Below are 12,910 nucleotides of genomic sequence, written 5' to 3' on the forward strand. Positions count from 1 at the left end.
TTCAAAGACGAGGAAAGAAATGTGTCAGGAATGCAGGAAAAATATTTTTGATTCTGGGATTTCCTAAGGTCGGGAGGTTGCAGCCTTCGCTATGGGATGAAGGAGTTAAAAGGTTGACTGATGATGGATTACTTAAAGGCGTTGAGGAATTCCGTGGCTTGGCACATGAATTGTATAATGAAGGTTACGTGGAAATTGAACAGCAAGTGAATTCTGATTGTTTCTGTTACTGTTATGTTGAAGAAGGAAAAATTGTCTATTATTATGGCAAAGACGGGATGTATTGTGGTTCAAGAAAGTGACTGTGGTATGAGAATGTGATTGGTTAAAGAAGGAACTGAGATTAATGAGAGAATGTGTCAGGCAGTCGGATAGTTAAAAGTGATGATTTGAAACAAGAGGTCTCCCTGCTAGATGACAATTGTACAAGGAGACCGAGAGTTGCAGCCCCCACCTTTGCTGACAGCACCTATTATACGCAGCCAGCCTCAATCCCCATTCACCTGATCCAGAGGAAAAAAAAAAAAAAGTTTTCAGAAGACTTTAACCTGCTGTTCAGAAGAGAGAGAAAAAAAAAAAGCAAGCTAGTAGCTGCAGCTGCTTCAGTACCCCCTCCCATCTTAGCCCACACCATATCCCCCTTCGCCCCCACCGCAGCTGCGAGCACACAGCAAACTCTGCCCCCCCCTCAGACTTCAGCTAGTGGGAATCTTGCTCCTCAGCCCCTCCCTGCTAATTCTCGTTACTGCTCAGTTTGTAATCTCTCTCATATGCCCTGTAAATTTACTAGGGGTAGATTTAATATCACAGTTCCGCTCCAGAATACAATTCCAAGATGATGGTCAGATGGTTTTTTTTGTTATAAAATCTCTATGTAGATGAAGACAGTGAGGAAATCTGTATTTTGCATGCCCTTCTTACAGTTATGATGGCCCTGATAGGCCCAGATCCACCCCCAATATTGCCTGAGGATCAATGACTCACCCCATACCTCTCAGAGATCTAAACTCCTGTCAAAAGGGTCAAATGATATAGGGAAAATGCCAGTAGAACCAGTAAGTGTTTCTCAAACCTGGTGCCTAATCCACATACTCTTTTGTCCCAAATACCCCAGGATGCTGCTTGGTTTACAGTTATTGATCTTACCAATGCCTTCTTTAGCATTCCATTACACCCAGACTGCCAGTTTCTATTTGCATTCACTTAGCAGGAACGACAGTTAATATGGACAGTTATGCCACAAGGGGCACAAAACAGTCCCAACCAGTTTGCAAAAAATATGAGCAGGTGTCTTTTGCCATTGTTGCCATTGTTAGCCTCCTTAAAGCATCTGGAAGCACTGAACTGTCAGGTTTCGGCCTCGAGACTTCAGTTCTGCCTTGGTCAAGTGATATTCTTGGGTCATTGTCTCCTTCAGGGTGCCAGACACCTCGCAGAAGAATAATAGCTGCCAGCTCCCTTCCTTTCCCAAAAGATGAAACTGAACTCCAGCGTTTTCTTGGACTATGCACTTATTGTTGTCAGTGGATACCGGATGCATCCCGCATAATGCAACCCCTTTACAATGCTTTGAAAGACGGTATAATGAACTATAAGGAAAGATGGCAGTGATGAGGATTACCTCCAACATGATTGTTCCCAATTTCTGACTGAAGAAACAGCTACTCCACCAAATGTCAGTGAGAATCCACTCCCAAATCCCGATCTGGTGTTATACACGGATGGTTCAAGATATGCTGACGAGTTTGGTAGATTCCACCCGGGATACGCTGTTACCACAGAGGACACTGTAGAGCACGCAGCTGCACTCCCGCCATCACAGTCAGCACAAGAAGCAGAACTCCAGTCTCTGTCTACTGCAAGTACTTTGGCCAAGAACAGACGGGCTAATATATACACGGACTCTCGGTATGCATTTGGTATTGCTCATGATTTTGGGGCTCTATGGGCCAATCGAGGGTTTATTACTACTGCCAGAACTCCAGTGAAAAATGCTGAAGCTGTTAAAACCCGTATGAACTCAATCAAATTACCTACTCAGGTGGCTATTATCACAGTTAAGGCGTACGGTCCTAGGAACAGTCCACAGACTGTTGGCAACATATTTGCGGATATGCAAGCAAAAGCCGCCGCTCTCTTACCCGTTGAACCAACTATACCAACTATGGTGACCACAAGCTCTCAGCGTAAACAGTTACAAGAAGCATTGACCTACAAGAACCTGATGATCTACAACAGACTGAAGTTTTCTGTCGGACCCCGCGAGACCACTTAATGACGATGCAGAGAATGTCTCCAAAGGAAGAGGTGAAGCAATGGAAGACTGATGGGGCACGTATGGATAATGGTCTCTGGAAAAAGGACCAACTTGTGTGTCTCCCTAAGCAGATGTACCCTGCTATTGCCACATGGGCACATGGGCCTACACATCGAGGAAAGAATCAGGCCCTCGCACTGGTGCAAAAATTCTACTGGGCCCTGGTTCTCCAGTTCGAAGCATTCCCTGTTAGCAACATGACTGCAAAGACCCCAGCGAAGAAACTGGTGATGGAAGTTATTTGCAGATATGGGGTTCTAGAAGTTGTTGAAAGTGATCAAGGCCCAGCCTTTTCTTCTCATGTGTACTAAGAAGTTCTGACAATGCTTGGATCCACTGTAGCCCTCCATACTCCGTACCACCCACAATCCAGTGGGGAAGTTGAGAAGCTGAATGGCACACTGAAGGGACAATTGACCAAAATGATGCAGGAGACTACGGCGAGCTCTATTCATCATGAGATGGGTGGGAACGCAATAAATCAGGTAATTTAATGCTTTATTCAGCTCAGAAGTTAAATTTTATTATATCTTTGAATTATTGTTATGGATCACAATCTAATTATTGATATTGTTGTGGCTGAAAATCTAAACTCAATATCCATATGTTTTTATAGTGTGGGAGGAAACCGGAGAACCCGGAGGAAACCCACACAAACACGGGGAGAACATACAAACTCCTTACAGATGTTGTCCTTGGGACTGGAGCCCAGGACCTCAGTACTGCAAGGCTGCAGTGCTAACCACTGAGCCGCCGTGCTGCCCCAAAATAAAATCAGACAAGTTGTTTCAATTACAGCAGATTCATCCATCGCTTCTTCAGCCTTGTACTGTGTGTAGCGTGGAGAGCTGTCCGCCTTGGCTCTTCACCCTGCGTTGCTCTTGATGGTGTAACATCCTTTCGTGGTGCCAGTTGATGTCATCGGCCTCCACACCAGGGGCAATACCATTTATTCTTGGCTACTTTTCTAAAAGGCCCGAATCTACAAAGATAGAAGGAATATTGGTTAACAGACTGGCATGAATGTTGGTTAGTACCATGGATTGTATGAAAAAGAACAAAGTGTAACCAATATATGAAGAACTGTCTGTAGAGGACAAAATATAATATGTAGCATCCTTAACCCTACAGCTTCCAGACGTCAGTCTACTCTGATAGCACTAAAATATAAAAGCATAATAGCAACAGAACCGCACTGGTGTCATTCCCCACTGATTGTGTTTCATGAGGCATTGAGCCATGAGATTTACTTACTTGTTATCCATAAAGTACATCGATAGTAGAAGTTATTTCATGATCTATAATAGTTATTTTTCTTCACCTCTGGCAGCTCAGCATGGATAGAAGTGACGTCTTTTGCATAAGCCTGCCATAACGGTCCATGATTGACTCTCTCTTCATCGATTAACCAGCAGGCAGCATGGCACATCTCGTGTGCAAGTGTGGATCGTAATCGCTCTGAAAATAAAATAATTTATACAGGCATGAGATGACCTAAGTATAACCTGTTTGGATATTTTTGCTTTACATATCAGGACATATTTTTTTATTATGTGGTTATTAGAAGGTCTTAAAGTAAGGGAAATACAGGAGTGATGGGAGCAATTACAGTCACTATTTAGCACACAGAAAGCGGTGGCTGTAAAAATGTCCTGAAACTGACTGAGAGCCACACTGAACTGTGCACTGTCGAGCTGGCTGTCAGTCAGTGCCGGGGAGTGCTTACAGTCACCACTCTCAGTGACCGGTGACTCTAATTGCCTGGGCCACAACTGCATCACTGAAATCCGACAGCTCCTGGATAAAGTTTATTTTCTTTCGGGTGCTGTGCTTTCTGTACTACGGCTGGTCACCTTCATAACGCTAGTAACCTGCACATTAACCCTATATCTGCAGTTTAAGGGCATTATTGACCAGACAGGCTCCCTTTAGGCCCATATTATTAACAACACATGGCTGCTGCCCTGTTAATTCCTATGAAAGCAGCAAAGGTGTACTTAATTTTTCACACATTGCTTTTCCATGTTGGCCTAGTTTTTGTCAAATAGGTAATGACACAGTGATATTTATCATGAATTGTAGTTTCCCGAGGTTGTATTTAGCTAATTTTAAGACATTCTAAGGACCAAATGCTTTTTTAAAATTTTGTCCTGATATGTAAATCCATAGAATTCAAAGAGGGTGTACTTAGTCCTTCTCATGATTAAATGTACGAGTATAGAAGATGTATTACAACCCAGAGAGCAGCTTGTTCCCATGAATACACGTTATCGTATAAAGCTGCTGGAAGTGATGAGAAACTTACCGACAGAAGTTACGACATTTTCTGAAAGTTCAATCCTGCAGCAACGTTGTCTTCTCCTTCTCAAGGTATAGGTGATACCGGCTACTGGGGGAGGCATCTCTACCCACACAATTTCCATTTCCTCAGGAAGCTAAAAAGATGAAACAAATTCCATTAATCTGTAAACTCTTCGATCCCAGTCTAACAAAGTACCCACCGCTGATCTGTACTGTACATTACTGGTCTCCGTCTATGGGGCAAGTTGTGAGAGCAACAACAGAAATAACCGGATTATAAAATGTCCAAATGTCAACTAGATGGTTTCATTAATAAATGTAGAAATCTGAATGTCAAGCAAAAGTTTGAGAATCTCTGTGTCTATGGCGCTCGTGTAAGGTTTCCACTCATTCAATAGATAAGATGACGACTTTCCTGGGATTTTCAATAGCCAAATTACCAAACAGTGACAAACGTGTTCAGGTGCTCTCCAGAAAGCTAAAGCTGCTTTTCTTCAAAATTATAGAGGGAGGAGGGAGAGGATGGATCTGTCATGTATAACCCAGATACTGATGATAGGATACCTGATTCCTGAAGATGGTTTCATTATACAGCCGGTACAGACGATTCGCTAGCTCTTCTTTATTCTCCTGGAACTTTGTCACGTAGATGGAACTGGGTGATACAATTTCTTCCAGGAAACAACCAGGGATTTTGCACATTGGCATACTGGGAAAAAATAGGAATCATCTATAAATTCACTGGGAACTTTTCTTACGTAGTTCATGGTTTTATATAGAGATATTTATGCACAAAGCAACTCACCTCTCCTGTTTGTCTGGGCTCTCCTCAGTATTAGATGGTTCATTATCCGTATTATCACTAATAATAGTGATGCCGTGATCTGATCTGTGAAATAAATGTAACAAAATATGAGCGCACCACTAATCACTAATCCCCATAAAAGTATCTAGTAATGGAGAAAATGTATGTCTTACCTGGTAGTATTGTCAGAATCCTTATCTGAAGTTGGTACTTTCTGATCTGCGGGAGCAAAAAATATAAATCTCTTTTTAGAACAGTGTGTGAATGGGCAGCTCTGGCCGGCTGTAAAAAGTTACCGCCGGTCACAGACGTCAGCTGGTGAGAGTACTACTCTCATCACCATATGACTGGTCTCGCTAATAGCAGCGAAAGCAGGCAAGGCTGATGAAAGGATTCACCATCCGGTGCCTGTGCAATAAATAAATGATATTTTTTTTAAATGTCATGGGTTCCCCTGTTTTTTTGGTAACCAGTGAAGGTAAAGCTGACAGCTGCGTGGTGAGTGAGTGGACAGATAAGGGCTTATTCCAGAGCTCAGCAAGGTACATGGCCCCAGGATCTTCTCCTATAGAAGTAATCCGGGGAGCAGGGATACCTAGGTCGCCCCTAGCTTTAGAAACAGGGAAGGAGCCCCGAGCCGCGGGATATCAAACTACAGTCATGTGACAGTCAGTGTGAGTGTGAATTGATTTATCTGTGATGTACTATGGTAACAGCAGCATCATTGCAGCATTTTTTTTGTTCGTCACACACTGAAACAAGGAGGGCAGGTGAATACCCCTGTTCTAATTTTCCTACTAAACAAAAATCCTTAAACTTGTGTCACACAGTGTTTCTCTTGGATTGTAAGATGGTCGCCACCCATTTTTTCATAGCCAGATAGATTGAGGTCACTTGGACATTAATAAGGTTGTGATATCATTGACAATCGCTGGGCTGTATTTTCTAGGCAATAAGAGGCTTTGTAGAATTGCAAATCACAGCTAATTAACCCCTTAGCGACCGCCGATACGCCTTTTAACGGCGTTAATTAAGGGTACTAAAACCACAGCGCCGTTAATTCACGGCGCTGTAATTTAAGTGAATAGCGCCCCCCAGTGTCGGATTTTCTCCGGGGTCTCGGCTGCCAGGGGTAGCCGAGACCCCAGAGAACATGAATCGGTCGGTTTTTACCGACCCCCGCTTTTGCGATCGCCGTTATTAACCCTATAACGGCGACCGCAAAAAAAAAAAAAAAAGCCGCGATTTTACATTTAATTTCTCTCTCCTCTGATGTGATCGCACATCAGAGGAGAGAGAAATAGGGTCCCCGATCCCCCCCCGGTACCTCTCCGTGGCCCTCCGTCCCCTCCCGGTGGTCCCACGTCCCGCCGGCATCCTCCGATGGGCGCCGCCATCTTGAAAATGGCGGGCGCATGCGCAGTGCGCCCGCCGGGAATCTGCCGGCTCCGGCTGGCAGATTCCATTCATTATTTTGATCACTATGATAAACGATCATAGTGATCAAAATAAAAAAAAATAGTACATAACCCCCCCGTTTATCACTCCCTTATATAGGCCAATATAATGAAAAAGAAAATATTTTTTTTTTTCAGTTTTCCATTAGGGCTAGGGTTAGGGTTAGGGTAGGGCTAGGGCTAGGGTTAGGGTAGGGCTAGGGCTAGGGTTAGGGTAGGGTTAGGGTAGGCTTAGGGTTGGGCTAGGGTTAGGGTTAGGGTTGGGCTAGGGTTAGGGTTGGGCTAGGGTTAGGCTAGGGTTAGGGTTGTGCTAGGGCTAGGGTTAGGGCTCGGGTCACGACTAGGGTTAGAATTAGGGTTAGGGCGAACTAGAATTAGGGTTAGAATTAGGATTAGGGATTAGGGTTGGGATTAGGATTAGGGTTGGGATTAGGATTAGGGGTGTGTTGGGGTTAGGGTTGGAGCAAGAATTGAGGGGTTTCCACTATTTGCCAACTTTGGGGGTCTAAAAATTGGGGTCTAAAAAATCACTTTTGTGGAAATAAAAAAAGACTTTTTATTTTCACGGCTCTGCGTTTATAAACTTTTGTGAAGCGCTTGGGGGTTCAAAGTGCTCACCACACATCTAGATAAGTTCATTAGGGGGTCTAATTTCCAAAATGGGGTCACTTGTGGGGGGTTTCCACTGTTTAGGCCCATCAGGGGCTCTGCAAGCGCAACATGATGCCCTCAGACCATTCCATCAAAGTCTGCATTCCAAAATGGCACTCCTTCCCTTCCGAGCTCTCCCATGCCCCAAACAGTGGTTCCCCCCCACATATGGGGTATCGGCGTACTCAGGACAAATCGCATAACAACTGTGCGGGTATGATTTCTCCTGTTACCCTTGTAAAAAATAAAAATTTGGGGGCGAAAAGATCATCTTTGTGGAAAAAAATAGATTTCTTATTTTCACGGCTCTACGTTATAAACTTCTGTGAAGCCCTTGGGGGTTCAAAGTGCTCACCACACATCTAGATAAGTTCCTTAATGGGTCTAGTTTCCAAAATGAGGTCACTTGTTGGAGGTTTCCACTGTTTAGGCACATTAAGGGCTCTCCGAACGCAACATGGCATCCGATCTCAATTCCAGCCAATTCTGCGTTGAAAAAGTCAAACGGCGCTCCATCCCTTGCGAGCTCTGCCGTGTGCTGAAATAGTGGTTTACCCCCACATATAGGGTATCGGCGTATTCAGGAGAAATTGTACAACAAATTTTGTGGTTGATTTTCTCTTTTAACACTTGTGAAAATAAAAAAAATTGGTTCTGAAGTAAATTTTTTGCAAAAAAAAGTTAAATATTAATTTTTTCCTTCCACATTGCTTTAGTTCCTGTGAAGCACTTAAAGGGTTAATAAACTTCTTGAATGTGGTTTTGAGCACCTTGAGGGGTCTAGTGTTTAGAATGGTGCCACTTTTGGGTATTTTCTGTCATGTACACCCCTCAAAATGACTTTAAATATGATGTGGTCCCTAAAAAAAATGGTTTTGTAAATTTTGTTGTAAAAATGAGAAATCGCTGGTCAACTTTTAACCCTTATAACTTCCTTCCAAAATTGTGCTGATGTAAAGTAGACATGTGGGAAATGTTATTTATTAAGAAATTTGTGTGACACATCTCTCTGATTTGAGGGCATAAAAATTTAAAGTTTTAAAATTGCAAAATTTTCAAAATTTTCACCATATTTCCATTTTTTTCATAAATAAACACAAGACTTATCGAAGAAATTTTACCACTAATATGAAGTACAATATGTCACGAAAAAACAGTCTTAGAATCAGCGGGATCCATTAAAGCGTTCCAGAGTTATAACCTCATAAAGGGACAGTGGTCAGAATTGTAAAAATTGGCCTGGTCATTAAGCTGCAAACTGGCTCTGTCGCTAAGGGGTTAAATTGCAGTGAATACAATTTTGGGATTAATTCGGGGAAGCAGGAGATTTATAATTTCAAGTGATTCAGTCATCTCTACAAACCAGTAGACAGCAGATTCCACAAAACCTTTTCCTATAAAACTCCTGAGTAATGCAATGTGGCCCCAATATAGCACTGCAGCCCATAGCAGACATAAGGTGGTTTCTAGAGTAGTGGACAGACCACCCATGGTGACACCGCCAGTAATGATGGATGACATATTTTATAGTAATAGTTACCTGGCTTCAAGACAACAACTTCAGTCAGGTCTGCCTCCTTCTGCTTGCCTCGACATCTCCGGATCCCATACAAGAAACTGTGACACAGAAAAATATCTTTATGTAAACTGGTACAGAAGATAATATTCAGATTCCCACCAGAATATGCCCCTGCCCCACCACAGAGGGTACCAGTCCTAATATATCACACCATAATACAGCCCCAGGACGGGCAGCTACAGATTATATCACAGCCCTGTAGTATTGCCCATCTGCTGTAGTTACTGCATCCCCTGTAGGTCAAACACTCACTTATATAGCGCCAGTAATTTCACATGACTTTATAGACATCATCATTGCTGACCCCATTGGGGCTCACAATCTAAATGCCCTATCCTTATGTATTTGGAGTGTGGGATGAAAGTGGTGTACCGGGAGGAAACTCACACAAACACGGAGGAAACTCATACAAACTCCGGCAGATGTTGTCTTTGGTGAGATTTGAACCCAGAACCCCAGTGGTACAAGGCTGCAGTGCTAACCACTGAGCCACCGTGTTGATGCACAGAATAGTAACTGTCCGTATATATTGCTATCGTGCATTTTGAATACTTAATTTAAAATGTAATTAAAATAATATTTTAATGCAATAGGTGATGATCTATTACCATCAGAATACTTCATCCCTGTGTCAGATACAATTGTGTCTACTTGTAATAGTCATTAATAGCTTAAAACGTCTGAGCCGACGTCCACAAATGTTGGCAGACTTCATTGTATTGTCTTTACCCTGAGAGGTGGCACCGTGCTGCCATTGTGACTTATATGCCATACTGCCAGAGACATACTGATAGGGAATTTAGATTGTGAGCCCCATCGGGGACAGTGGTGAGAATGTGTGCAAACTGTAAAGCGCTGTGGAATATGTTAGCACTATATAAAAATAAAGATTACTATTATTATTATTATATGACCTGAACTGTTAATGGAGACTGCAGAGCTCCATCATCCCATTTAGGCTAAGTGCACACGCTGCGGATTGGTCTGCGGAACCACAAGTAAAACCGCAGGTAAAATGACCTGCGGTTTTACCTGCGGATTGGCCTGCAGTTTTCCCCTGCGGTTTATCACCTCTACAATGGAGGAGATGGTAAACCGCAGCAGAATCCGCAGAAACAATTGACATGTCATTTCTTTCTGCGGATTCAAAACCGCAGCTTTTCTGCAGTTAAAAAACCGCAGCATGTGCACAGCAGAATGAAAATCGCATAGATTTACATGCTACTGTACACTGTCTGCAGAACTGCTGCAGATGTGCAGAGGCCAAAACCACAGCGGAACCGCAGCAAAAACCGCAGCGTGTGCACATAGCCTAACTCATCAGCCGGCATGTGATGAAGCCATGTCCCATTATATGAAAGTGGATATCTGGGACTTAAAAAAGAGGCAAGTAGTTGCTAACCAGTAGTCTCGCCCTGTCAACAAGGCATCACGTGACATCAGCAGAGTCCTGTGACCGCTATGTTCCGGTGGAGAATGGTGCTGGGCACAGCAGGCAGGTGGGCAGCAACGGGTTAGATCTTAGGAACATTTTTAAATAAAACATGGATGTCTCCTTTTTATTCCACAGGGGAAACATACAACTCTTTGCAGATGTTGTCCTTGGTGGGATATGAACCCAGGACCCCAATGCTGCAAGGACACAATGCTAACCACTGAGCCACCATGCTGCCCGTTTATTTGGGAAGAGAATAATGTGATATGTGATAAGCAGAGGAGATGGAAACTCACCAGAAGATCAAGGTTCCGACAAAGGAGGCAACCGTTATCATCAGCCCTATGGGCAGGACATAGCGACGCATGACTAGAGATAAAGAAACAAGATGGCGGTTATTAATTCCTATCAGAGACAGAATATTCTAGAAGACATTGTCAGGATAAGGGGCGCCACATTATATATAGCTGCAGGCAGGACTTGGTATAGGATGATGGGAGTTGAGCTAGGAGATGAAGGAAATGACTACTCACTGTTATTATCGTCGCTGATTTCCAAGTTCAGTCTGGGAATCGTCCCAGTCCATGGTCTCTGGGAAACCGCTGTCCAGAAGAGAAAGAAGGAAAAGGAAGACATGAAACCCATGATAGCAGCAAGTGACCCCAATACTGTAACCTGAGGGGGATAGAAGACTCCTTATAACTGAACCCTAGAAGCTTACACCGTCCCCGGTGATAACGTCCATTACCTGCTGATATCATTGGAACGTTCTCACCTGAACATGAGCAAATCACCAAAAAATAGAGAACAATTCTCTGCATTTCTATATTGTCCAAAATTACCCCTCTAAAGATTCCGTGCCATAACACATAGAACACTGGTCCCAGGGTTGTGATGTCACACAGCATCAGAATTGTGTAGTCTGGGGGCTGCTGATGTCATCAGAGATGACCTGACTGATGGCGGTGTATGGGAATATCATATGTACAGGGGGATTCTACCTTCATTTACCTTTCTGAAAAGCCATAGAGATATTAACTACATTGTATCATCAGCTGAGAGTAAATGTTCACCCATAGATAACATTCAGGAGCTAAATATGTTCAAGGGGCCTCACTGATTAATATCCTCATATTCCTTTATAACAGCCAGAGCTGAGTTCTCTGATACGGAGCTAACAATCTCCTGCATAGCCATAGAGGTAAATACACAATTCTGTCTGCCACCACTAGAGAATATGGGAACTGCTACAAACATGGATACACTCAACTCAATAGTAATCAGTATTCAGTGAGCTCCCCCTAGTGGTGGCTTCAGACAGACACATTTTTTTCTAAAAGGGAATGATTAAATTATAGAATAATGGCTAATTTCTTTGTACTACAGCACCACTTCTGCCAATGGGCCGTGTCCGGTATTGCACTTCAATGACTTTCAAGTGAATGGTGATAAAATACAATATCATAAATAACTGTTCTATAACCAAAACCCATTAACATATAAAGAAAAATTACAATATTTAATACTCATTTATCAATGTCTCTTACCTTCTGGCGGTTCAGTAGGTCTCGCTTCTGCACAATAGAAAAAAATTGTGAACAGCACTACAACAACTCTTCGCACATCCATCCTCTCCAACATCAAACCCTCAAAAGACTCCAGTGCCCTCCAGCGCATAGAACACTGAACGCAGCATTGTGATGTCACAGAGCATCAGAACTGCCAGCTGTGATGATGTCAGCAGCATTGTGATGTCACAGAGCGTCAGAACTGCCAGCTGTGATGACATCAGCAGCATTGTGATGTCACTGTGATGTCACACAGCGTCAGAACTGCCATCTGTGATGATGTCATGAAATAGAAAACTTGCCACTCAACTTAGTATGTCATTTCAAAGGATTTTTATTGTTGCAGTCTATATACGTTTCGGTCTAATCTAGACCTTCATCAGTCTGCAGTAGAGCATAAACAAAGAATCAACATACAAGTCCTCATGTAAGACAAAAATCAACATGCAGTTCCTCATACAGACAGAGGAAAATATATAGCATAGCTTAATAAACAATATCAATAACCCGTGACATAATTATATATACAACATTAGTGGTAGAATATCAGGGAGTGAGGAAGAGGAACAGGAGGAGGAATAAGGAGACCCACTCGACTGCTAGTCACAGAAGGAAGAGATTATATATGAATTTTGGAATAACAGGCTCCTAAATAAAAGATTTGTACATATTGAGTGATTGTAATACACCCGATGGGTAGATATAAGAGAAAGGGTAGTTACCTCAAGAATCAGTATAACCAGGTTATACAGGGCTGCTATAAAACGCTCATGTAGTAGATGCAGCTATAATGAAAT

At 42.8% G+C, this 12,910-nt stretch overlaps 1 protein-coding gene across 1 annotated transcript; it reads right to left on the minus strand.

Moving 5' to 3' along the window:
- Positions 1–2,868: 2,868 nt before the first annotated feature.
- LOC141084958 (uncharacterized) lies at positions 2,869–12,322 on the minus strand. Its single transcript, XM_073569895.1, has 10 exons — positions 12,093–12,322; positions 11,079–11,147; positions 10,842–10,914; positions 9,072–9,148; positions 5,597–5,642; positions 5,424–5,507; positions 5,183–5,327; positions 4,623–4,752; positions 3,572–3,775; positions 2,869–3,299 (listed from the first exon to the last, which is right to left on the minus strand). The coding sequence occupies exons 1-9, from the start codon at positions 12,220–12,222 to the stop codon at positions 3,609–3,611; spliced, it is 921 nt and encodes a 306-aa protein (XP_073425996.1). The 5' UTR covers positions 12,223–12,322; the 3' UTR covers positions 2,869–3,299; positions 3,572–3,608.
- Between the last annotated feature and the right edge of the window lie 588 nt (positions 12,323–12,910).

Source organism: Dendrobates tinctorius, unplaced genomic scaffold (assembly GCF_039654945.1).
Source record: "Dendrobates tinctorius isolate UK_male_01 unplaced genomic scaffold, ASM3965494v1 ptg000028l, whole genome shotgun sequence".
Taxonomy (NCBI): Eukaryota; Metazoa; Chordata; class Amphibia; order Anura; family Dendrobatidae; genus Dendrobates; species Dendrobates tinctorius.

Excerpts from the sequence above, each read along its gene's own strand:
- LOC141084958 (XM_073569895.1), bottom strand. The coding sequence starts at position 12,222 with ATGCGCTGGAGGGCACTGGAGTCTTTTGAGGGTTTGATGTTGGAGAGG. Across the intron at positions 10,915-11,078 it reads AATCAGCGACGATAATAACA|TCATGCGTCGCTATGTCCTG; the intron begins GTGAGTAGTCAT and ends CTTTATCTCTAG. Across the intron at positions 9,149-10,841 it reads GTCGGAACCTTGATCTTCTG|TTTCTTGTATGGGATCCGGA; the intron begins GTGAGTTTCCAT and ends TCTGTGTCACAG.